Consider the following 27,353-nt stretch of genomic DNA (forward strand, 5'->3'; position numbering starts at 1 on the left):
TGAAAAAAGTTACAAAGCTACTAATGATATAAGTGGGATTCAAACCTACTATCCTTTATACCATTCTGTCTGTTACTCCATCCCAGAGAGATGGAGAAATGACTAATCAGGAGTTCATGGTCCTGTGCACTGGAGACAAAAGCAAATCATGAATATTTCAAAAGAGCTGCATGATGGTTCTTATGGAAGAATTTTGTTATATATGGCAACTTTTTTTTTGTAAATTCTTGAGATAGTACTTATTACTTCATCTTCAACAAAGGTAAACAACAAAGGTGTTTGTTGAAGTGGGTTGTGCATCTTTTATGGAGAGAGGGGCCTATGGCTGAAGTGAAGTGGAGGAGAGTCTGATTTTTTTGTATATTTCTCACACAAAGCTGTTTTTTGTATATTTCTGTCTTTTAAAAAGGTTGCTCAGCATCATTTTCCCAGTTCACTCCCTTTGGGTCTTCATGCTTTGGAGGATTAAAGGGAATAGAGATTGGCTCCACCTTTTAATGAATATGCAGCAACTGTTGAAGAGGGGGTTGGGAGAGAAGATGAATAAGAAATTCAACCTGCCTCTGAATGAAACTCTTGATCTGCCCCCACAACCCCCCAGCCTGCACTCCACTGCCTTTTAAAAAACAACAACACAGTCCACTGATGGAGCCTGGGAAGCAGGAAGAAGCCTGGGGCCAGCCCTCAGGGATTTTCAGCCTCCAGTGAAGTTTGACATTTGGCGGTGGCCCCAAACCAACCTGTTTTGGACTCTAGCTTGGAAGGTATATTTAAGTAATTTTAACACTTCAGGAGAAAGTTTCCTTCAAACTCCCCAATCCTTTTAATATGCAAATGAAGAAGGTCCTGAAATTCAGGCTGTTTCTGACCAGAGAAGATGTGATCTCTGAATTTTAGAGTTTAGCAATTAAACTGTGGGGGTAATCATGTGTTCTCCGCGTTGAACCCCAACTGGTATGGATGGTTAATTCGCTCCAAGGATCTACCCTTTAACCCAGGAAGAATGCTGAGAAAGGTAAGCGGTACCTCTCCCCCCTCCTTTCAGCTCGTTAATAGGAGGGAGGCGGGGAAGATTATACAAGATTGCCCTTCAATTCCATGCGACTGACCAGATGTTGCAGAGGGAGAAAAGAAAGTGGTAGGTGCTAAGTGAGAGTGCATGCATATGAGGGAAGGCCAGACCGGCGGAAATGATGGTGGGATGAAGCCCGGACTCTCGCAGGTGCACAATAGGCTACCGGCTACAGCCCCGCCCGAGTCGAGAAGCGCTGCCTGCAGCTCCCCCGCCACAACCTCTGCCCAAAGCTTTGGCTGAGAGGAGCCCGCCTGCCGGTTGCCTTGGGAACAGAGGCAGGATGGGAGGGAGAAGGGGAGAAAAGGGAGTTAGTACTTTGAAACTACCAGCAGAAACTTTGTTTCTTAGCTGACTCCCGGGAACAATTTAACTGGTTGCCAGGTGACTAATGGCGCTCTCTAGGGCATTTTAACGCTTTGGGAATTCTGCTTTACTGCTCGAATCTCTAACTTGGTGATGAGCAAAAAGGCTTCTTGGAACAATCATCTCACTCACCCTTATTTACATCAGAGGATACACAAGCCTTTTGTGTTTGCTGGTGGCTATTTTTGCTTTGCACCGATTCTTGAAGGGGATTTTATTCAGTTTGGGGGGAAATCTCGGATTTTCTGATGGAGGGTGTGAACGGTTTTTATTTGTTTATTTATTTTTCTTTCTTTTAGAAAGTCTTTTATTCCGCAAGTATTTTTAAACCCCTGACGTGTGCCAAGTATTTTTGCTAGGTGTGGGACTTTGAAGTCTTTTAATATTCCATCAGCTGATCTTTCAAAGTTGCTTTACTTCTGAAGGCACAAGGCATATTTTAAGTGGAGCCCTAACCAGTTTTCATTGTTAAAATTTTTATTTTTATTGGTTGCAGAGCCCTTGAGTTATTAGGAAGAGCGGTATATTAAAATTCTGACCTTTTAATGTTTTTTTTTCTTAAGAGATCTCAAGATGTTTAGGGGGGAAAAAATCCTAAAACCAGAGGATCAATGATGTAGAAAAGGGAAGGGACTTCAGAGTTCATCAAGTCCAACCATTTCATTTTACAGATAAGGAAACAGATTTCAGAGTGGCTAAATGACTTCCATTTTCTTGTAACCAGCATATGACTACATATTTTTTTTCAATCGTGGAAATATTCTTGTGTCAATAAACTTACTAATGGTTTTCTTATCACTTGTTTTAGATAAGTATTGCATGAAAAACAAGGGAGAGTTGTTTTTATATATCCATCCTTAAATTCTTCTATCCATTTGCTTGCTATCTTTTTTTTTTAAACGATAATTGAAAGCTATAGTTCATTGCTTTAGTCCTTTGATATTTGTCCAGGACAACAGGAATCACAGTGGAAATTTGATTTAGATTTCTTTACCCAAAAGCCACACTCTAGCAAGTGCACAGTAGGCTTTTGGTAACTGCCTCTCCTAAGGCTGAAATTTGCCAAAGATGCTGCTCTTGCTAATGAGGTGTTTTCTTCACACTTCAAGTCATTTCCTCCTGCAGGTCCATTATCTTTAATACCATCAACTTAGTCAGAATCCAGACACTGCCAATCATTCTCAGAAATATAAAACTTTTCTTTTCCCATGTCTCTGTGGGCCAGAAGTCCATTCTGCACATTCCTTGCAGCCATATGTGCATTGAAAATAACTTGGTGGTTTCTCCTTAGTCAGACAGTTTCTAAGATGAAACACCAAAGGAATTCTGATAACTGAGAATTTCTTTTATAGTCTCAGCCTCCTGCTATACTTTTATCATAAACAATAGATACAGACTACTTAAGTATCGGAATGTAGATAGGTTCTTGAAAAGTTGTGAGAAAACCAAGGCTTCCTAAAACCAAATTATACATTGAATGCATTAAGAAAACTTTCTCATTAAAGGAATCTGATTTATCCCTTGTAAAAGTAGTTAGATATTCACTTTCAGTATCAGATTGGTTTAAAGTGAGACAGAGCTCTCATTACATTTTATTTATTCTGAGCCTCCTTTCAGTCAAATTCTTCACAATTGACTGGCAGATTACTATATGAGAAACTGCCCTTAACTTCCTGTATCTTCTCTCCCCTAGACCCTGCTTCCTTCTTTCCCCTAACTATGTTGGTCCTCTCTTCTTATTCTCTCCCTTCCATTAATGCCTGTGGCTTATTTGAGCTTATGCTGTGGCCTCTGGTATTCTGTACTCTTTCATTGTGGGCACATAACATTATATTGTGTTAATTCTAGGTTCAGAAACATATTGTGTTTCTCTCCAAATAAATCATGAAGTTTTTGAGAATAGGTCTTTTATTTAAGTCTTTCATATCCTGTTCTCTGCTTCAATCCCACTTCAATGAGTGCATATAGTACAGAAGTACCTCTAAATACTACTTTTTTAAATTAAAAAACAAAACAAAACAAACATTGCACCAGGTCAGTGTAATGAAAAGTAAAAGTAATCACTTATAGAATATACATTTTTATTCCTTTATAATTGCTCATTAATATCAACCACTTATTTATATTTAGAATATTCCTCTAAGATTAAATACACTAAACTAAATATATTACATTACATAAAATTACATTAAATATATCAAATGCAATAAATAAATGTATTAAGATTAAACACATTAAGCCTAATATGCCCTTTTACCAGATGAGAAAACTGAAGCATAATGAATTTTGCCTAAAATAAGACAGTTATTAGTAGAGCTCATACATTTCTAGATATTTCTTCTTTTTCTGAAAGTGAGATGGTGATAGTGTCTCCCATAGAGATAGTACTTTAATATTTGTTGGGTTGAATGAAATTGAATTAGAAGAATTTTCACCTTCACTCTTCCATAGTCAGTCAATTTAAATATTTATTATGCTTCTGCATTGTACCAGGCACTGTGCTAAATGCTGGGAATAGAAATAAAAAAGGTCATTGCCATCAAGGAGCTCTAATGAGGGAGGAAATAAGCATTTATATAGTTTGTGCTAAGCACTGTGCTAAGCATTTTTGAAAAAAAAAAAGGAATATCTAATTTGACTCTCAAAGCAAACATCCTTACAAGATAGGTGCTATTTTAATCTCCATTTTACAGCTGAGGCAACTGAAGCAATGGAGCTTAAGTGAATAACTTGGAGTCACATAGCTAAATGTCTTTGGCTGAATTTGAACACAATACTTTCCTAATTCTCTTTTCATTGACTGATCTGCTGCAACCAGCAGAGACACAAGATGATTTCTACTAAATCAAATGTGATAACACGTGTAAAGTGCTTTGCATACCTTAAAGGCCTATATAAATTCTAGCCATAGTCAGTCTTCTTCAATTTCTCATCACTCTTGGAGTTTCAAGTCCTAACCTGATCCAAATGGTCAGAAGAAAGAATATGGAATTTCCTAAATGGAAGGAGGCTCTGGCTCCCAGACTAAATTCAATGATGGTGAAAACTGAGGAGACTCTACTATTAACCAAGGTTACCAGGGGGCAAGGCAGAAATCCAGTAATGCACTAAAAATTTTGTAGATTCCTTTTCTAAACCAAATTAATGCAAATACAAATTTAGTCTCAATATATAAATTGACAGACTAAGTTGATATTCTTTTTCCTTCTTATTCAGAGATATACAAGCTTAAGAGTTAAGCAATACCACAGGTACAGTTTTCATAACCATGTAAGTTAGGGTGTCATCAATTTTAACTAAGATATATTTTAATACTAATTACAACAAAATGAAATGAATAATTTTAAAAATTATGATTAAGTTACTATATAGTACTAAAACTGCTGGGCTATGCTTTTAACTGAAGAGAGGAATTTTGCTTGTAAAGAGCTTAAAGTATGTTTACATACATACATGTGTGATTGAATGTACATGAATACACATATGGAATGTGCATATATGCATACATATGTATACATATACACACATTCACACACACAAGGCTTTTGGATATGCAAAGGGCATTGAGTTGGATAGCAAGAAATATGGCTTCAGATTTTAGTGCTGTAATTTCACAAAGAATGTGATATTGGGAAGCTTTTTCCCTTTAATTGTAAAGGAAGAATATTGGTCTAGATGATTTCTAAGGTCTTTTCCAAGTCTAGTATCCTATGATTCTATCTTTTCTTTTATCATTAATTTATTTTTACTTTTCTATCATTTTCTATGTGTGAAAGACAAAATGGAGGTTGGACTGATTTGTTAAAAAGAAATGACAATTCTAAGAAGGGATGAATGAAAACAGGAAGGACCGAGAGCAAATAAAATGAAGGATAGGGGAAACATTGAAATAAAGAAAATGTACAGGAAGAATGTGGATGAAAGAAAATAGGGGACTACAAAAAAAAATTCTACTTGATACATGAGGAAAATGAAGTCACTTGACTTGGAAGCTTCTGTTACCAAATCCGTTTCTTATTCTGTAGTTACTTCTATCCTAATCCAATCCTTAGGGCATGCTTCAGATTTAAGAAAAGTCAGTTGAGAGAGATTAAAGCCCTGTCCTCCAACCTGTCCTCCTGTTACTGCCTGTTTTTTTGGCTCTCTTGGTGCTGTGGAATGATTTGAACCATATTAACTACCAGTATAGCGTGAAAAAGTCTGATAAGGAATGAAATTGCAATTCCTCAAGGACTGTGAAAGATGCATTGTTACAAGCCTTAGTCATTAAGGTAGGATAGAGTAACCTGCCTGGTTGGCCTTTTCCAGGCTCATGTCTGGTACAATGATCTTCTTTATTTGAAGAGATCTGGAAATTATAACTAGCTAATGCTGATCATTCTCCTTGAAGAACTGAGCAAAGCCATTATCAGAATTTTTAGAATAGCCCGAATCTCTCATATAATGGCAAAATAACCTAAGAACTTTTCACCTGATTTCCACAGATCATCTGGAGGGAGTATGATCAGAGGATTCATTTACTTGAGTTTCCAGTTCACTTGATGAAATTACAGAGTCTTCAAACTTTGAATAGTTATTGTTAAAGTATTATTATTCAGTTATTTCCTACTCTTTATGATCCCATTTTGGGTTTTATTGGCTGAGATACTAGAGTGATTTGCTATTTCCTTCTCCAGCTTATTTTAAAGATAAGGAAATAGAGGCAGGTAGGTTTACGTGACTTGCCCAGGATCACACAGCTAGCAAATGTCTGAAACCAGATTTGAATTCAGAAAGATGAGTCTTCCTAATTTCAGGCCCTGTATACTATTTACTGTGCCACCTCACTGGTGTGTGGAATATTCTGTGAAGATTTTTTTGTGAGGCTTGTTGAGACCTTTTCAGGGTTCCACTTTAGATTTATATTTGACCTGATGCTCACCTGTGGCTCCACGAAGCTATAGCCTTCACAGTGGTTACATCCCAACAGGCCTTAAACCCATATTGAGGTAGGGGATGTCTACCCCAAAGTGAAGATCTCCCTTGGAATAGGTAAGTGAGAACAATTTGTTCCAAAGGTCATAAAGGCAGCGGAAGCAGGTATTGTGGAGCACTTAGAAGGTCAGACATTGGAAATGTCAAGGTCATCTACTGCATCTTGAGCCATCTCTAGTAATTCTGATTTTTTACCTTGTCACTAGTCTTAGTTAACTGGAAAAGAGAGGAAGGAGACTGAGTGACTTTGCCTTACTTAAATCCAATTCACACCCAAGTCAGGATCTCACCTTGTGATGTCACTGGTCCTTTTTGAAAAGGATGAACAACAATTCTATTGAGGAATATAAGAGGTTTTCTGCTATTCTCTCCTTTATTCCTGTCTTACAAAATAAAGTGGCCAGCTACTCTACTTGTCCAATTTCTTTCAACAGGGATTACCTTTACCATCCCCAGTCTTTCACTTATTTTTGATCTCTCCTCTCCTAGCTTATTTCCTACTGCCTACAAATATAACCCTGACTCCCCTAAAAAAGAAAACAAACAGATAAACAAACAAAAAAAACAAATCTTCACTTGATCCTACCGTCCCCATTAATTATCATCCTCTCTCTTCTGGTCTTTAGAGCAGAACTCCTCAGAAATAGGTGCCTCCACTTATTAATCTCTTACATTCCAAGTTCCAGCTCTGTAATTCTACTGAAAGTGCTCTCTTCAATTTTACTAATGATCTCTTAGTTGATAAATCCAATAGTCTTTTCTTAATCATCATTCTCTTTTACCTATTAGCAGACTTTGACAATGTTGATCACTCTTTCCTCAATACTTCTCTGTTATGTTCAGGCTAGCATTTTGGAGGTCCCCCAAATGGGCCTTGGTCTCAGCAGGATAGTCACCATGAGGATACTTAGGAATAGAGTCTAAAATCTTGTCTCCTTCCCAGTCTGTTCACTCTGACTGACTGATCCAGTCCCCAGTACTCTCAGCCCTTAAATACCTTATTACAATTATATCATTACAGCATACTGAGTATGTGTGAACTAGAGTGATTATATCATTATATCATAATAGTTATATGTGAACTAGAGAACCATTATCTCATCAATTCCACTGAGTAATCGCTTTGTTGTAAGTATCCTTGTTTCAAATATACTTCTCCAGAGTTTTGGCCCTCTAAACTTCTCTCTAGGTTTTCAGGATACCAGTCTCCTGGTTTTCCTTCTACTATCTGACTGCTCCTTCTTGGTTTCCCTTTTCTGGATCCTCCCCCAGATCACATTATCTAACTTTAGATATCCTGAGGATTCTGTCCTGGGTTCTCGTCTTGTCTCCTTCCATACTACTTCATTTGGTTATTTCAGTTGCCAAGGAAGCTGATGATTCACAGATCTTCCTATCTTGCCCCAATCTCTCTGCTGACCTCTAATCTCAAATCTCTACCCTCCTTTCAGACATTTCAAATCAGAAGTTTAGTAGGCATCTTAAACTCTTATGTCCAAAACAAAACTCATTAACTTTCCCTTTAAACCTTACCCCTTTCCCACTTTCCTTATTACAAAATAGGGCAATACCATTTTCCTAGGTCCTCAGGCTTTCAACCTAGGAGTAATTCTGAATCCTTCACAACTTCTAACCTTCCAGCCATTGCTCTCACCTTCATCTGATTTCACCTCTGTTACATCCCTCAAATGTACCCTCTTCTCTTTTTTGTACTGCCACCACTCTGATGCAGGTCTCCATTACCTAATGTTTGGGATTATTGCAATAGCCTACTGGTATGTATGCTTACCTCAAGTCTCTTCCTATTCCAATCTCTCCTCCATTCAGACACTTAAATAATATTCTTAATATACCGGTCTTATTCTTCATTCAATAAATCGCAGCCTTCCAATCACTTCCAGAATAAAATACCAAATTCTCCATTTGGCAGTCAAAGTCCTTCATAATCTAACCCCTCCACTTTTCCAGTCTTTTTATACCTTAGTCCCCAATGTGTACTATTTGATCCAGTGACACTATCTGTTCCACAAGCAAGACAATCTGTTTTCTTGGGCTTAGATATTCTATCTCCCAAGCTAGGAACACTGTGTTTTGACTGACCTCCTTCACTTCCTGGAAGTCCCAACTAAAATACCACTATCTATAGGAAGTCTTCTCCAACCCTAATTTCACTATGTCTTCCCTTGGTTAACTATTATCTACCTTGCTCTGTGTATTCCTTTACATATTGTTTCCTTAATTAGATTGAAAGCTCCTAGTGGGCAGGCCCTGGCTTTCTCCTCTTTTTTGAATCCCCTTATCACTTTAGCTTGTTGATGCTTGGCACTCTGAAGACACTCTGTTGACACTAAGTGATTTTTGCTTGCTCGATTGCTTCCTTGATTAAGGGGGTTAAACTTTTGAGTGACTATTTGCATATAAAAGGATTATGAATCGACTATTTGGCAAAGACAATGGCTTTGCTCTTGGGCATGTACTTATTCCTTTAAAAGCTGAGTTATCCACACTAGGGCATTATACTCTAGCCAAGATCTCAGTTCTTGAATTCAACTTTTCACTTTTTTTTTTTTCTTGTTCCTCTAGAGTAGTGTATGGAATGGGGAAATTTCTCTACCCTCCTTTTCCAACTTCCTCCCCCACAGCCCTAATTCAGCATTGTCATCTTGCAGTAGAAGCAGAGTGCAGCATTCATTGAAGTAGGTGGTCCAAATATGGAATCAAGAGCTGGGATCCTGCTTACAGATAATAGGCTTCAGATTTAAGATTAGTATTAATATAAGAATATATGGGTTCTGATTCTTTCTCAAAAGGCAAAGGAATACTCTAGGCTAACATTTCAACAGACTCCAAAGCTAGAGATAGTAGAGTGTACTGTAACTACTTTCTCCACCTAGGAACAGCTCTAGGAGCCAGATTGAATGACTCATCCAGCAAAGATGCTTCATCGCTCAGAACAACAGTAGGAAGGAATCAGGAAAAGACATCAGGGTTTTGTACCAAAGGTACAAATTGCTATTTCCATATGTGTTCCTTCACTAATAATAAAGGTATTTGTGGAAGAGTCCATTTCAGTCTCTGGGAGGTGTTTTTGTTTGTTTATTTTTTGCTATTTGTATTATTACACTATTTCAGTAAATGTCTTTACCTTGAATTAATCATGTCCTTTCATTAACTATCATAAGAACTTTGAGGAATGTAGTTCCACAATTTCTAGATTTAGGTTCAACTAAAATCAAAGCTTTTGTTCAGTTTTATCTGACTCTGCATGATCTCACATGAGGTTTTCTTGGTAAAGATATTGGGGTGATTTGCCATTTCCTTCTCCATTGGGTTAAATAACATGCTCACACAGCTAGTGAATGTCTGTAGTCAATTTGAACTCAGATTCTCCTGACTCCAGGACCACCTAGCTGCCTCCTCTAATGCCTTTTACTAGGTACAAATGGATTACTCAGAATTGAAAGGGGTACATCCTAATCTCTTTCTTTCCTTGTCTGTATTTGCGTCTCACATCCTGCAGATGTCAGAAAATTCTATAATTTCATTATGAGGACTAAGGGATTCAACTAATCAAGGATGCATACTATTCTCTCTTCTCTCCTTTTTCCCCATTATACCCCCTGTTACAGGAGCAACCTGCTAGTGGCTGCTGGGTGTTATGGGAGTCACCTGCTAGTGGCTGCTGGGGATCTAATTCTGACCAGCAGAACAGATCCCTTCATGTGAGAGGATGATGATGATACAAGGAGACTGAGAGGCAGTTTCATTCCCTGACCTCTCTCCTCTTTCCTCTTGCCTCTGATTTATTTCATTCCCAATTCACAAGCAACATCTGCACCAGTCCCCTCCAGTCCCTCCAGGACAAACGGTTCTTATCAGTAGGACCACACATAGTCTGCTTTGAACTCTCTTATGGAGTTCCAGTGTGCAACAACCCTCATTTTCACCAAATTTTTCTTTCCCATTTATATTTTCCATAATCCAGATCATTCCTATTCCTTGACTTATAGTTTATTCTCAGGAGAGATGGACAGCAGTTGCTCACATTTCTCGATATGCTGTCTGTCATATTTGTGTAGTCTTATTATGTCAAAGAAATAATTGAAAAAGACAATGTGGTCATTTGTTGAGAGCAAGGAATAATTACTGGCCTCCTTCCTGCTCTGGTAGTCAGGTGATATTAAGAGAAAGTGAGGGAGCTTTCCGCTACTCTTTCTTACATATTAAGTGAACTCCCTGTGGTAAACTCATGGGAAAATGTGGATAAGAGATTCACACATGGAAGGGTTGCTATCTGCATCAAGGGAAGACTCAGGGTCACCATTCATTTGAGGAAGGGGATACTTTTTAGTCTGTGGGATAAATTGGTTGTAGCATTGTGCTATGCTTTCTGCTATACTCTTATAACCAGTCTTTCCCATCTTGTATCTATGCAGTTATGCGTTAGACTTTATAATTGCTTTTCTCACATTTGCCCCTCCTTGAAAACTATTCTTTTTCTTGGCTAATCACTGGGTAGTGGGTTATAATTTGGAACATCTCCTCTGACAAATGCTGGCCAATGTTCTCTGGTGGAGCTTTTTTAAAGGAATATCAAAAGATATTACAAGGAACTCTTTGGCCCTAACTCAACAGCTTTCCAGGGAGGGTGGTTTCAGAAACAGGTCCTTGTGTGGATCAACTATTGTTGTCTCTGCCAGAAAAGGTTCCCGCTTCTCAGAGAAATGCATACTAAATTAGTGAGGAGGAATGGTGCCAGAACTTGGAGTTTTAAAAGTCAACTTTGAAAGCCAGTGCAAAGAGTTCCCTGAAGGGCAAAACGGCATATAACCACCCAAACCCCTCCTAATGGCAGCCAGGTAGTTGTTTAACTGGTCAGTTATGCAAATAGGTTGGCACCACCTCATAGGGTTTGTTGGCCTATTCAACAACTGCTTCTATGATCCTTTTAATTAAAATGTTCACCTTGTATACACTCTTTCTAGATTAAGGTACAGGAGAGCCAAGCCTAAATATATAAAGGGTTAGGGAAAGACATTGTACCAAATGCTTCTGGCTATTCTAGATTTTGAGATAGTTGTTCATTTTCCTGTGCTACTGGAAAGCAGTCACATTAAAGAACCATTTCAAATATATTTAATTAAAAACATTTATTTAAAGTAATTACTATATGACAAACTCTATGGAAAACACTGAAGATATATAAAGACAAAAATGAAACAATCATCACCCTTAAAATCTTATATTCTATTAAGGAAAGATATTTAAAACATTTATTAAATTTCTACAGTGCTAAGCATTTTAAGAATACAAAGATGTGTATATCATAGTCTATGAATATTTGCAATAGCTGAATATTTAAATAAATAATAGCTAGCTCTAATGTGAAGGTTTTCAAGGGACATCTCATTTGATCTTTACAACTACCCTGGGAAGTAGGTACTGTTTTTATCCCTATTTTATAGGTGAGGAAACTAAGGTAAACTGAAGCTAAAATACTTTCCTAGGGTCACACAGCTAGTAGAGGCTGGATTTGAACTCAGATCTTTTTGACTCTAGGCCTAAAGCTGTTTAATAACAATAACTACTGTTAGCAAATAATAATAACTAACATTTATATAGTGTTTGAAGATTTACAGAATGATATATGTGTATACATATATGGCTATGATAATCAAAAGAGATATTTTAACTTATATAAATATATTAAATCTCACTTGATATTAGCATATATAATATTTGTTCATTTTATATTAGCATGTATAATACATATATATGATATATATATAATTTGATTTCATAACAACCCTGTAAGGTAGGTGCTAAAACAGAGGCCAAGAGAGTTTAAATGGTTTGCTAAAGGTCACAGAGTTAATTGTCTTGGGCAGGATTCCATCTCAGTTTTTACTGACATGAATGTATCATAGTGAATAGAGTGCCAGTCCTAAAATCAAGGAACCCACATGTGCAAAAATATCTGTGGCAGCCCTTTTTGTAGCGGCTAGAAGTTGGAAAGAGAATGGATGCCCATCAATTGGAGAATGGCTTAAATATAAGAATGTTATAGAATATTATTAAGAAATGACCAGCAGGATGATTTCAGAGAGGCTTAGAGAGACTTACATGAACTGATGCTGAATGAAGTGAGAACCAAGAGAACATTATACACAGCAACAAGAAGATGATGATCAATTCTGATTTTTGTGGCCTTTTTTTCTGGCTTTTTTTTCAACATCAAGATGATTCAGACCAATTCCAATGGACTTGTGATGGAGAGAGCTATCTGCACCCAGAGAGAGTATTGTGAGAACTGAGTGTGGATCACAACATAGTATTTGTTGTTGTTTGGTTGTATTTTGTTTTCTTTCTCAATTTTTTTTCCTTTTTGATCTGATTTTTCTTGTGCAGCATGATAATTGTAGAAATACATATAGAAGAAATTCATGTTTAACATATATTGGGTTACTGCCATCTAGGACAAAGAAGGAAGGGAAGGAGAAAATCATTTGGAACACAAAGTTTTTGCAAGGGTGAATGTTAAAACCTATCTATGCATATGTTTTGAAAATAAAAAGCTTTAAAATTAAAAAAAAATTTAGGCTCCTTGAAGGCAGAGACTTTTTCTTATTTGCATCCTCTATGCTTAACACAGTGCCTGACACAGTAGATATTTACTAAATGTATTTTGTATTGTGTATTGTCCTACCTTAAAGAGTTAGTTTGGGAAGATGAGAAGTCAGTCAGTCTGACTCCATGCCGGGCACTCTATCCACTATGCTACCTAGCTTCCAGGGATTACATAGCCAGTATGTGTCAGAGGCCAGGCTTGTACCCAGGCAATCTTGATTCTGAGAAAACTCTTCTATCTATTACACAATGCTGCCCATCATGGATAATATAAACAAATAATTATAAGAAAGAATAGAATTTTTGACAACCAAGTGAGAGTGTGATTGGAATTCTAAGGAAGAAGAGATAGATCCAGTTGGGGAAATCAGAAAATAGTTCACGAAAGAGGTGGCATTTGAGTTGGCCTTTAAAGGTTGAGTAGGATTTCAAGGAATCCAAAAGCTTTTCTTTCATCCATCTCTTTGCTTATTTATTATCTGATTATCCTCATTTTCTCCTGTGAGGTTTGGATAGGGGAAAAATACTGCCTTCTCTATTTTTCTAGGTGAAATGGACTGAGGTCTCTCTTACTGATAAAATGCAAGGTGGAGATTGAAATTCCCTTGGCTTTACTTCACACACCCTTTCAATTCACATGGTTTTATAGCAAAAGAAACATTGGCAAGTACATCCCATTCATATAAATGGCATCCTTTTGATCATCCCTGCCTTTAGCACTTTCTTGGCTGGGTATTCTATTTCTTACCCTTGAAAAATACTTCAGTGCCATGCAAAATAGTACTATCCCATGGTACTGTGGAATGAGGCCTCTATTGCTTTTTTATGCTACATCTCTTCATGGGAATATGCCACATTATCATATTAATATGCTTAACTTTGGTATTTTATTTGAATTTACAATACAGAAGTAACCTTCACAAAGCAGTGAAGGAGGGGAGGGGTGGAACAAGAATTTATTAAGAGTTTACTATGTGCAAGGCCCTGTGCTATGTGCCTTATTATCTTATTTGATCCTCACAACAACCCTGGAATGTAGATGCTGTTATGATCACCATTTTATAGTTGAGGAAACTGAAGCAGACAGAATTGCCAAAGATCACATAGCTAATAAGTATTTGAGACTGAATTTGAACTCAGATCTTCCTGAATCCAAGCATGATGATCTGCCTACTCTGTCACAAGCTGCCTTTTAAAGGCAAAGCTTTTGAGAGGAAGGAAGTCTTGGGAAATTTTTCTCTAGAGAAAAATAAATCATTATATTATCATCATTAGTTCTGAAAATTTCAAATGGCTTTATTAGGTAGTCTTTATAGTCAATTCTTTTAGACTATCAACCTTAGATTAACAGTAGACAAGATTCATCTTGCCTATGATAAATAATAAACATTTAAATTTAATGAATTGTTGACAAATCAGAAGGGGAAAGCTTCAAGTTAAACAATATTTAAGACTTTTGGAATCTTTGGGGATAAAATGATTCAAAGTATCAAGACAAATTTTTTTCCTATTAGTAAAAGATGTGAGATAAATATTAATTTCTCATGACGTGAATGGCAAAGTTCAGATTGCTAGCCATACTGTGTAGCACTAAAGGATATAAAAAGGAAGAATTCATATGCCACTGAGTGAGAATATTTATTTAATAGGTTTATCAAGCTTTGGGTAACTGAGTGTGTTAAAGTTCCTTTCTTTGAGGAGATTACATGCAACTGACATTTTAAAGTGACAATTGCTCTTTGAAAAGAACTTGTTCTTCTGGAGCTAGAAGTGGAAGAATTGGGAGTGGTAATTCAGTGTAGACCTCTGCATATAGTTTCATAATTTTTTGGATGGATTGATTGGTTTTGTTTATTATTTTTCTTTTTTTCCCCTTATTACATGAGATGATCCTCTCTGATAGGGCACACTGGGAAGGGTATGAGGGACATTTAAGCAATGGAAAAACAAGGAATATCAATAAAATTACTATTTCAAATGGAAAAATTATGGTTGTAATCAAGGACAGACTTGGGAAAATGGGCTATTTGCCAAAGGTATGCTTATTATCCAATGTAGTGAAAGTGTGATTTCAGGACAAGGAATTAAAATACATGTCAAAATCTTGTGAACTCAGTGTCAAATCATATAAAACAATAGACTGTAATAAAAGGAAAACAATGTATATTAATTTTTAAAGAAATAAAACTTGTAAGATTTATTATATATTAATAAATTTACTTTTTAAAATGAATTTGTTCTGTATTTACATTCTAAAGTGGATATAGTTAATTTGTAATATGTTTTGAATAGTGAAAAAATTTCTTTTGAGTCAACTGTGGCTTTAATATATAATTCTTTTTTTCCAAATTTATTTTATTTAAAGAAAAAATAAGAAACAAGAAAAGCAAAAAAGGAATACAAGACAAAAAAAGAACATTGTCATGTGCCCAGAAGAATATGAAGGAGGATTCAAAATATACAACAAATAACCAGTTTTTAAAAAGTATATATATATATTAGTAGAAGTGTCCATCATGAGTGTCCATCTTTTCTTTACTTCTTTGTAAATTGTTCTTTTGTTCTCTGCTGCTCACCTTTTTTACTTTATTCTTTGTTTCCCTCTTTCATTGCTCCCCTACATCCCTCCCGCCCTCCAAGAAGGCTATAGTTAAGAAAGGATTTATTTATATATATGTATGTGGATATATATATATATATACAAATATATTCACACACACACATATCCCCATGCATAGACACACATATATCTTTCCTATCCCTACCAACCCTTTGTTTTAATTCTGCCACTAACCTGCCTTCCTGTTACTTAATCTCCCCCTCTCCATAGATTCCTCCCTTGTCTTTTTCCCCACACTTTTTGCTTCCCTTTATGCCCATCTTTCCCTCTCTTATTTCTTTATAGATTTTGGAGGATGCTATATCCTTCATAGTATATGTGTAATATGGCCTATTTTAAATCCATTCCTCATGTGAATATGCTTTCAGAACTACGAGTCCTCCTGCCCCTTCTAATGTCTCTGTGTCTACTCTTCCTCTGCAGCTCATTTGTATGTCATAATTACTATTTTTACCTTTATTCTGTCCAAAACTTTCTTTCATGCTGTTGTATTGTTGAAATCAATCTTAAATATATGCTATAAATTTCCCATGTTAAAAAAAAACCCAAACAATTTATCCATGTTGAATTCTTTGAAATTGCTTTTTGACATTGGCTCTTATATATTAAATTATCTGTTAAGTTTGAGTTTGGTTGATAGAAAGTCCTAGAAATCTGCAAGTTCATTGAATGTTCATTTTTTCCCATTCAAAATTTTGAATAATTTTGCTGGATATGTTATTTTTGGCTACAAATCTAGTTCTTTTGTTTATCAGTAGATATGATCCCAGGACCTAGTTTTTTTTTTTTTATTGTGGCTGCTAATAAGTTCTGTACAATTCTAATTGTACAGAATTCTAATTGTTTTTTCTTGGTTTTTTGTAAAATGTTCTCTTTGATCTGGGGGTGGGAAATTTGTCCATAATATTCCTTTGTGTTTTCCACAAAGGATCTCATTGAGATGGTGATCAGTGGGTTTTTTTCTATTTCTACTTTTTCCTCCTATTCTATCAGTCCAGGACAATTTTCTTAGATTATTATTATTTTTTGCCTTATTGTGTCAAGGTCCATTTTTTGATCACAAATTTGAAGCAGTCCAATTATTATATTTCCTCTTCTTGATCTGTTCTCCAGATCTGTCATTTTTCTTATGTTTCATGATCTGTTCTATTTTTTTTATTTTTTATAATGTTTTGTTATTTCTTGGTCTCTTATAGCTTCTCTAGCTTCCCCTTGCCCAATTCTAATTTTCAGAGAGTTATTTTCATCTTTGAGACTCTGTATCTCCTTTTTCTAATTGATTTATTTTTTCATAATCTTGGCTTTTTTTGATCTTTTAATTTTTATTTTTAAAAATGTTTCTTCAGTGTCTTTCATTTGACTTATTTATTTTTTGAGTTTTTTTTTTTTTGATAAATTCTCTCTGGATAGAGAGCCATTTCACATTACTTTTTTAGAATGGAAGCTTTTTTTACTTCAATGTCCTCCTCTGAAGATGAACCCCAGTCTTTCCTGTTCCCATACTATATTTCTATGGTAAAGTTCTTCTTTGTCAGCTCATTTTTTTTTTAATAAGAGGTATTAGTGAAAGCATCTCTAATCCTGGGGTGGGGGATGGTGTGTCTGCCTTCTCAGAGCTTCTCACAGCTCTCTCCTCTGATTTGGAACCCCAAATCAAAAGGTCCACCCTCACTGCCCCCTTGCCTCTGCACTCACCAGATGTGTTGGGTCTTTCTTGCCCAAGGCCTCATCTCAGCAGCACAGCTGGGCCTGTCTTTCCTAATCAGCCAAGATTCACTTAATCTTCTCAGACTGAGACCCCGACTCTACAAACAGTCCAGGAGGTGAAAGTTTCTGTAGTTCCTGCTGAACCTCCAGCCATACCCAGCTCTCTCTGGGGCTCCCCACTAGGTGTTAGCCTGGAGGTGTTTGTACTTCACTTGGGTTAATCCCTGCTCAGGGTCTTTCTTAGGATGTCCGGTCTTTCTTCAGATCTTCTCAGGTTGTATCAGGAGGACCCCTGTTCTACCCAGTCTTCTTGATTTTTCATGAGTCTGTATTCACTCTGAGGGACAAATTTGTTCTATTTGTGGGAGAAATTGGGAGGGCTTAAAATTTACCAACCTACTCTGCCATCTTTCTAGAATCCTCCCCCAAAAGATTCTCATAATGTACAAGTCTATGGGCTATGTTTTGATATTTGATGGCTTGAAAGATGTGAAAGATTAATAATAAAATCTTAAAATTCAGAATGGGAAAGGAGCTTAGAGATTATCTAGTTCAACCTTTATCTTAACAGGAAGTTCAACCTGTATTTTAACAGGAATTGTTCTGCAATTTACCAGACATCCAACCCAGCTTAAAGACTTCAAGGGGAACCCAATGGTTGGAAATTGTAAAGAAAAGACCAGTTTAGGTTTGATGTCAGGGGAAAACTTCCTAACAACGAGAGTTGCTCAAAAGTAGGAGGGACTGACTTGCAGTGGTTGTGGATTCTCCTTCTTTGGACATCTTCAAGCAGTGTTTACATGACTGTTATTTTATTGTAACAGGTATAAAATACTAATGGGAACTCTTTTATTACGGGTTGGATTGGGTGGCTGCTGATGTTACTTCCAACTCTAAGATTCAGTGATTCTGTGATCCTAAGGCAACCCTTAAAATTACTTTTAAAAGACAACTCTAGAAGTTAGGTCATCTTTCATTACACACAGCAGCCTTCAAAGCTTGAGGATAATAATCATGCCCCCCCTTCTTTTCTAAACTAAAAATCCCTAGTCTTCTAGTAAATCCTTACTTGACATGTCTCCCTCCTCTCGATTTTCTGGTCTTCAGACTTTAGAAGATATCTAGTTTGTCAGTGTCTCTCTAAATATCCTTTTACTGAATTTTCTTCAGTTTAATTCATTTAGATAGAGGGATTAAACTGAAAATGCTAATATGTATGATTTAAAAACATAAACTTCCCAAAGATCATATGTGTAAAATCCCTCTCTTCTCCTTGAAATCTAGGTACAGGGGGAGAGAAAAGATTTTCAAGGGAATGAATTACACCAAATGATCATTATTGTAAGTTTGTTTTGGAAGTACTATCTAAAATAAAGCTGTGTAAATATTTGACACAGAAAAAACTTTCCTACCAAGACAACTGTAGACATTTTGTTTGAGTTAAATTAATGAAACAGATGTAGAAAAAAAAAGGAGGAAAGAAAGTCTTTATTAATAGGCATCATCTGTATAGGGCAGAATGTTACCTGTATCTGCAAATTTATGAAAAAATATCTATGACCCCAATTTTTTTTCTTTCCTTTTTCTTGTATATTATCTCTGGAATTATGGGACTTTTCCAATGATTCTCTTTTATGTCATATTTATGAGATATATGTGAGCAGTTTTCTCCTCCCCCCTCTATTTTCAGTTAAAGACTCCTCTATCAGATCCTCAAGTCTCGGTAAATTTATACTTTAAAGTTTCCCCTTGGTCAATTCCATCACTAGCCAAGATCCTATCATTCCTATAGCTTAAATACTGATCCAGAAATCTAAATCCTGTTCTCTAATCCCATTTTTAAAAATGAAGTATTCAATTTCCACATCTGTCTTTAATCTCTGAAACCCCTATCTTCACTTTGTCCTGATAATAAAACATCACCTATATCCCTGAGATTTTCTGACTTGTGAATTTCTATAGATTATATGTTCATGATGAAGCAAAGATATAAAAATATAGCTATAAATAAAATAAATATAAAAAGATATGAAATATATGCTTAAAACTATAAAGACTCTTAGAGAGCGTTTAGCTCAATCCCTTCATCTGACAGATGAGCAAGCAGACTTAGAGAGGTTAAGGAGCCAAATATCACAGTTACTGGGAGTCAGGACTGAAACCTAGGTCTTTTGATTGTACGGTGTTTATTCCAATACACTACAAATGCCTCTCCTATAAATAAACTGAAGCAGCCACTTCCTGAAAATCATCTCTTTGAAATTAACTTTCTTTGTGTGGACAGAATGTTCTTGAATTTTTATTAATATATATATGTATATGCATGTATGTAGGTGTGTATATTTATATGTGCATATGTGTATATGTAAATATATTCATATATATAATGCATATAGATATGCATAGAGAGGATTGAGTGACAGAGAGCAAAGCAGAGGATTAAAAGGAGGAAGAAAGAGGAAAGGAAACAATGCGAATTGTTATAGTACCTACAATGTGATAGGGACTGTATGTACCAAATTCTTTATAAATATCTCATTTGAGGTGAGAGGCAAGAGGAATGGAAGGATCAGGACAAAGGAGTTCATAGGCAGCTAATTGGTACAGTGGTACAATGGGAGGTTATTCATTTCAGTTTTGTAGGACTCTTCATGGACTTCACTTGGCCAAGATACTGGAATGGTTTGTCATTTCTTTCTCCAGCTCATTTTCACAGATGAGAAACTAAGGCAAACATGGTTAAGTGACTTGCCCATGGTCACATAGCTAGCAAGTGCCTGAGATCTGATTTGAACTTAGGAAGATGAGTCAGTCTTCTCAACAGCAAGCCTCTATCTATTGTCTACCTAGCTGCCTGAAGTTGTGAAAACCTGAGTTCACATATATCATAAACACTTATTAGTTGGATGACTCTGCATAAGTCCTTGTTTGTCTTAGTTTCCTCTACTATAGAATTGAGAGTAATAAATAGTATCTTCCTTGCAGGATTATTGGGGGGATCAAATGAGCTAATATTTGTAAAGCATTTGGCTAAGTGTGTAGCGAATATCAAACTTTCAGAGTAAAGAGGTAGTTTAGAGGAAAGAAGTACTGGTTTTTGAAGACAAAGACTCTGGATTCAAATTCTAATTCTTGTGCTGACTATTGTATGTGATCTTCAGCGAGTCAAATAATCTTTCTGGGCCTTAATTTCCTCATGTGCAAAATGAGAGGATTCATCTGGAGGACTTCTAAGGCCCTTTCTTGATCTACAATTGAATTTAGAATGTTTTAACCCAGCTGCTTCCATTACAAAAATGTAAACTGAGGCACAGAGACATGGAGTAAATTGTCCAAAATTTCAGACATAGTGACAGATGTAGGATTCAAATCTAGACCCACTAATTGAAAAGAGTAATCTTAATGGCAATTTATATCCTAGTTTGGGAGAGGGATGTTATATTCTCAGTTCCTACAAAATGGCATGTAGTTTTCAAAACAACTTTTTAATTGAGGAGGAATAAGGGAAATATAATCTTTGCTGCCCCCTACTTTGCTTTTTGCAGTTCATCCCTTTCGGAACAGAAAGAACTTCTAATTAAAAATTCAGGAACATTCTTCCCATATAAAGAAAGGAAACTGACTTCGGAGAGGCTGATTTTCAGTGTATGAATACTTCACCTTGTGTGAAAGGAGTGAAGGAGTTGTGGATGAAAAGAATGAACATGGAAATCAGGAGACCTACTGGATTTATAGCTCCTGATCCTGGCTCTGATCAAAACTAGCTGTGTGAGATTTGGTCCTTTAATCTCTCAGCGCCTTAGGTTTCCTTATCTGTAAAATGAAGGGGGGAGGGGCAATAGATGTTCTTTCAGCCCCATTTACAGTTTCTACTTTAATGATTTGTTCCTTGTTGGATCATAGAAAGATTTTGTCCAGCCTTACTTTTTCTTTTTTTGAAAGAGATTCTTTGGAGAAAGAGCATGTTCAGAAATTCATATAAGGTGAAAATGCATAAGGCAAAAGGCATAAAAAAAGATAAAACAGTAAAATTGAAGATGAACAATTTGAAAATGTGGATTTTTAATGTATCATCCTAGAAAGACATTTTGCCAGTGATGATACTTCTTTGGGAAAGCATATGTAGCTTCAACCTTCTTTTCATTTTGTAAGGCTGTGCTTTTATTTGGAATCCCTGATGCAGCCTCTTTGCTGTGGCAGGCACTGAATGTTGTGCTATAAAACAGAGCCTTTGTTTGAAAATAGTAAAACCTGTATTTCAACACCAATGACCAAATATTGGCCCAGTGACAGTCAATTTTATAAAGGGGATGACCTAAAGTTGCATGAGACCTCAGAGATTTACAGAAATTTGCAGCGTAAAGAAAGAATATCATTGTGTAAAAAAGCTTTTTTTTAAAGGTCATTCTTACAGAATTCCCCCATAATGCTAAGTTGGATTTCCTCAAGGTAGTTAAAAGAAATCAGTTTTGTAAAGTCATATCCATAGAGTATTTAGGTTTATCTGATGAAGCAATAACTTTAAGATAGATATTTAAATATATTATGTAAAAAAAATTTATAAGTTATATAAAATATGTAACATGTACTAATTAGCATGTATATATAACTAATAACATACACACACAAATTATATATATATATATATGTGTATATATATTAGATCTTGACTCAGAAAAGGAGTCATTACTTAACAAAATCTCTAGTTGGAAGGTCATTTCAAGGAACTATATTTTGCTTCTAAGAGTTGACAGTAAGCCAAAAATTCTGGCAACTGGGTGGTGCAGTAGATAGAGAAATGGGTTTGGAATCAGGAAAACTTTTTTTCATGAACTCAAATCTGGCCTCAGACATTTACTTGTGTGATCCTTGACAAGCCACGTAATTCTGTTAGTCTTAGTTTCCTCATTTGTAAAATGAGCTGGAGAAGGAAATGGCAAACCATTCCAATATCTGCTCAGAAAACCCCAAAATGAGATCATGAAGCATCAGATATGATTGGAAAAATCAACAATAACAAAAATATCCAAAAACTTAGAGACCCTTAGAAAGATGAAATATAGGCAGCTGGGTGATGGCATGGTTAGTTCTCAGAGTGATGGACTTGAAGTCAGGAAAACCTGAGTTCAAATTTGACTTCAGACACTATAACTGTGTGACTCTGGATAAGTCATTTAACTTCTGCCTTCATTTCCTTAATTATAAGGGCGATTGTGAAGATCACATGAGATAATGTTTTTGACTTTATAGTATCTGACTTATATATGTAGTATACTTATAGTATTTCTCTTATAAGAGAGCAGTTCCCTCCTTCCTCTATTTTCATATTAAAGTTATCATGAGATATGAATGTCATTAGGTAAACATATTTTCAGAGTTTGGAATTCTGCAGCTAAGGTCCTCACTAGGAACTGCTATACTATGACTTGTGGAGTAGGATCATATTTGTCAAGTCCATTTATAAACATCTATTGCTATTGTGCATGGTAGCATATTAGATGTTTCAGGCAGAAAGGGAAATTATATGGTCCCTGCTTTCAATGGATTCACAATTAAATCAGGAAGACAAGTCACATGAAACAGTATAATGGGTTTGAATCCCAAATCTGTCTCTTACTAGTTGTGTAATTCTGGAAACGTCATTTTAACTGAGATTCTTCATCTGTAAAACGGGGTTAATAATATATTACCTACATATATAGTAGGCATAAAACTAATGTTTGTAAAATGCTTTGTGAAACCAAAAATTGTTTCATAAATGAATACATTCTTGTCATCTCTTTATGTAAGAATGTAACAGTATTAAGAGAAAATATACAATGTTGCCACAGAGTACTCTGGAATTTCAGAATAGAAAAATTTCTTTGTGGTCTGGGACAATTGTGGAAGGTTTTTTGGAAAAGGTGGGACCTGAGTTGGACCATTTCCTCAGACAACTGAGGCCCATTAAAGAAATGAGGTTAGCTTAAGAAGACCAAGACCATTGGGGACAATGTCATTGTTTCACATGGGCATCCTTCATCTAATCAACCTCAAGAGTGTTGGCAAGATGACACTATGAAAAGAACATCATGCATTGAGTCAAAAAGTCTGTATTCAAATCCTACTTCTGATGCTTATTACCTGTACCATGTTGGATAAGTTACTTAACAATTGTAATGCAAGTTCCTGGTCTTTAAAATCACTACATAGCTTCTGCAATGTCTTCTATAGTTTAGACCTATGATCCTGTCATTTATGAGCATCTCATACCATCACTGAGAATGAGCTTTACCCAAACCAGTAAATTCCTTTCTTCCCAGATTGTAAAGGACTACCATCACAAAGAGGTAATAACAATAGGGCATGGAGAGAAGAAATGGTAGCTATAAAAGAAGTTTATTATTTTTTCTATTTTATCACTCTAGAAGGAAAATCTATAATGATCTAATTGTTTAGAATTTTGTTTAAATAAAACATTGTTCATTCATTTATTTTTCTATTTAAACACATTTTCCATGTAAATATTTAATTCTCAAGGTTCAAGTTTTTAGCTTATTTTGTTTTTATATCTTTTTATCAAGTGATTAGATAATATTTATGCCCTAGTAGAAGTTAACTCAGATTGAAGGAGAGAGCAAAATAGAAGCCCATTTTGGCAAAGAGCTACTATTTCTTTTGAGCTTTAAGGTTTATAAATTACTTTACTTAATTACTTCATTTCTTTCTCATATATTAACTTATTTCTCATTACTTACTTTACTTTATTTCATTACCATGCTATATCTATGAGGCTATATATTATTAGCCCTATTTTACAAATGAGGAAACTGATAATCAGAGAGGTTAAGAAACTTGTCTATGGCTACACAGCTAATAAGATTCAGAGAGATAATTCAAATCCAGGTCTCTCCTGCCTCTAAGTCTAATGCTGCTTCCATTACTTCATACTATAATTTCTTGTATAATATAAACCTATCCTTAATGTTTATTGATAAATTTTTCCTTTGAAGGAAATTATTTAGCATTTTCATCTTTATGACAAAAATATCTATATAATGAATTATGCTTTATAATTATGCTTTTCTCTTCCCAATAGCTGTTGCAATAGCTATGTGAAAGGTGTTTAAATGAAAAAAAAGGTGTTAATTAGGATATTAATTGGTACTTGAGAAGCTAAGTAATTTTAGTCTTAGAACAAGAACTAAAGGAAAATAGAAAAGGGAGAAGAATGGGGAAATATATCATTATTAAGAAGGACAGAAGGACAAAAGGACATTTTAACCTTTTGGTGATTAGCATTTCCTGTTTGAAGAGATTGGTTTCTCTATAAAATGGGCTTTGAATCATGCGCCTTTTATACAGAAACTATCCTCACTCCCAAGTGAGTGATGAAAATCGAATTGGGAAATATTTGACAAAATAAAGATACAACAGATAATGTCACTGGTCTAAAGAAGTGGTGTTAAATTCAAGTAGAAAGATAGAATGTTGTCTTAACCATAATTTAACGTCTATATTCTATTTTATTTTGTTAAACATTTCCCAATTCGATTTTCATCTAGTTCCCTCCATAGGTTCTAGAGAGTTTTGCTAGTTTTTGAAGCCCAAGTTTTACATCTCTGGGGTAGTTAGGTGGCACTGTGGATAGAACACTGAGGTTAGAGTCAGAAGACTCAACTTCCTGAGTTCAAATCTAGCCTCAAATCTAGTTGTGTGACTCTGGGCAACTCATTAATCTTGTTTGCCTTAGTTTCTTCATCTGTAAAAAGAAGCTAGAGAAGGAAACATTATCTTTGCCAAGAAAACCCCATATGGGGTCATGAAAAGCTGGATGTGACTGAACAACAATGACCAACCCCCCCCCAAAACCCAAACAAATATAAATCCTCTGACTACCACTGCTAATCAGACATTATACTAGAGTATCCTTCATGAATTTCTGGGCTTTATATTTAATGAGAGATCTGTAAAACGGAGGTGATTCATTAAAGAATGATTAAACAGCTGGAAATAATGCCTGCTGCTTATAAGAAATGTTAACAAAAATCAGGTTATTTAATTTGGAAAAGAGAAAGCAGAGTCCAGCAAAGTAATTAGAAAATGGGAAATATATTAGATGAGGCCAAAGCCTTTTGATGTGAACCCCAGATCTGCTGTTTACATGTTGTCACTTGAACGCTGACCTTCAGAGAACTATAAAAAGGAGAGAAAACAACTCCCACAATAGCCATCCTTAGAGTTGCTGTTAGGGACATTGACTATATAAAAGTGATCTGCTACTGTTATCATCATCTCATCTTGTTTGATAGAATTCTGATAGAAGTGATCCTGGCCAGATAGCCATGCTTCTATGTTTCTTATTGCACAGGTAGAATAAATGATTGTTTTTTATAATCATCTAAAATTGTTGGGATGGAAACTCATCTGGGGTAGACTCACTGAAAGTGTTCCCAGTACAGGATGTCAAGGATGATTTGTGATTCATCCTGTTCCCATAGAATTTCACTTTCTTCTATTAGGTCTTCATATTTTGAAAGCTTTTCATTCCAAGCAGTTTAGAGATTAAGAATATCAGCTCTGGTGACATATATTAAAACCATTCTTAAATTTTTATGAATCAGTATTGTGTCCAGTGGGAACTGTGGGAAATGTTTTTGGACTGTGATAATGCTCTAGTTCCAGTATTGGACAATATATGTCTTGTAACATATATTGAAAGCATTCTTAAATTTTTATGGCTCAATATTGTATTGGGATAATTGTGGGAAACACGTTGTTGGTGATAAAAGTTCAGATCGGTTATACTTTATTTGTTGAATTCTCAAGGTTGTTTGAAGTATGTAATTGGAATATGGGGATTTATTGTTTTGTTGGTTTATTTAGAATTGCAAACTTATGATGTATAATACCAACTACTTGGTCATGACTTTCTAAGTATTTGGAAAGGGAAGAGAACAAGTATTTACTGTCTACAATATGTCAAAGACTTTCATTTGAATTTAATAATAACTTTGTGAGATAGATGATGTTTTTAATTCTCATTTTACACTAGAGAAAAGTGAAGAAATAATAGGTTAAGTGGCTTGTGGATTATCCAAGGTCATGCAACTTGAAAGTGTCTGAGACCATATTTGTACTCAGGTCTTCTTGAATCCAGGCTAATTGCTATGCTTATTGCTCCATCTAGCTGCTTCCAACCTGTTTGAGAGGTTCCAAGTTTTTGCAATCTGCAGAAATACAGTTATGTTTAGTATTATACAGTAATATAACTTCTAATATTTTCTTGTGCAATTTGTTTCAATACATATCTCGGGAAGGATAGCCTTCAAGTAATTTCTGATGGCAAATATCTGGCTTTTATTCTCTCATATGTTTGCTTCATTAATAACATATTAACATTATTGATTGAAATAATTAATTGATATTAACATAATAGAAAGAGTTTTGTAATTTTAAAAATATGGAAAAATAATACATTGCTTGTTATTAAGATTATTAATAATAATAGTGTTCAAGAATAAGAAGAGTCTTTAGCCTCGTTAGTAACCATTTTCATGGAAGGGATTATAAGAGAAAATGAATTTAAATTTTAACATAGAGGAATTATATGAAATAAGCTTTCTCAGCTTCTACATATAAAATGGATGTAATCCACTGCCTACCTTATAGAATTATTATGAGAAAAGTACCATATAAAATAATGGCTAATATATTTAAATGGTAGAATAACCATAGTTATTCTCATTTTAAAGATAAGAAAACTGAGCCATTAAGAAGTTAATTGAATTGTTCAAATCATGTAGTTAATATATATCAGAGCTGTGTCTTGAATATGACTCTTTACTACAAGTCCACTGTTCATTCTGCTAAAATATACTTTCATTTATGTAACTATAAGTTCTTGCTATTATTATAAGGAAGAAAGTATGGAAGATCCAATAATAAATATTGGAATGATAGATAGTTATCAGTCTGGGAGGAGGATTATTGAGGTCTAGCTTCTTG

The 27,353-nt window shown here is 35.4% G+C and overlaps 1 protein-coding gene across 2 annotated transcripts in view; it reads left to right on the forward strand.

Moving 5' to 3' along the window:
- Positions 1-932: 932 nt before the first annotated feature.
- The window catches only part of SPATA13 (spermatogenesis associated 13), a 369,865-nt gene continuing 343,444 nt past the window's right edge, over positions 933-27,353 (forward strand). Inside the window, exon 1 of one of the 2 annotated variants that reach the window (XM_074303648.1) lies at positions 933-1,015. In XM_074303648.1, coding sequence (XP_074159749.1) covers positions 1,004-1,015 — 12 coding nt within the window. In that variant the 5' untranslated portion in view covers positions 933-1,003. The remainder of the gene's footprint in view (positions 1,016-27,353) is intronic. The other variant, XM_074303646.1, reaches the window with a different exon arrangement.

This window comes from Sminthopsis crassicaudata, chromosome 3, assembly GCF_048593235.1.
Source record: "Sminthopsis crassicaudata isolate SCR6 chromosome 3, ASM4859323v1, whole genome shotgun sequence".
NCBI classification, from domain to species: Eukaryota; Metazoa; Chordata; class Mammalia; order Dasyuromorphia; family Dasyuridae; genus Sminthopsis; species Sminthopsis crassicaudata.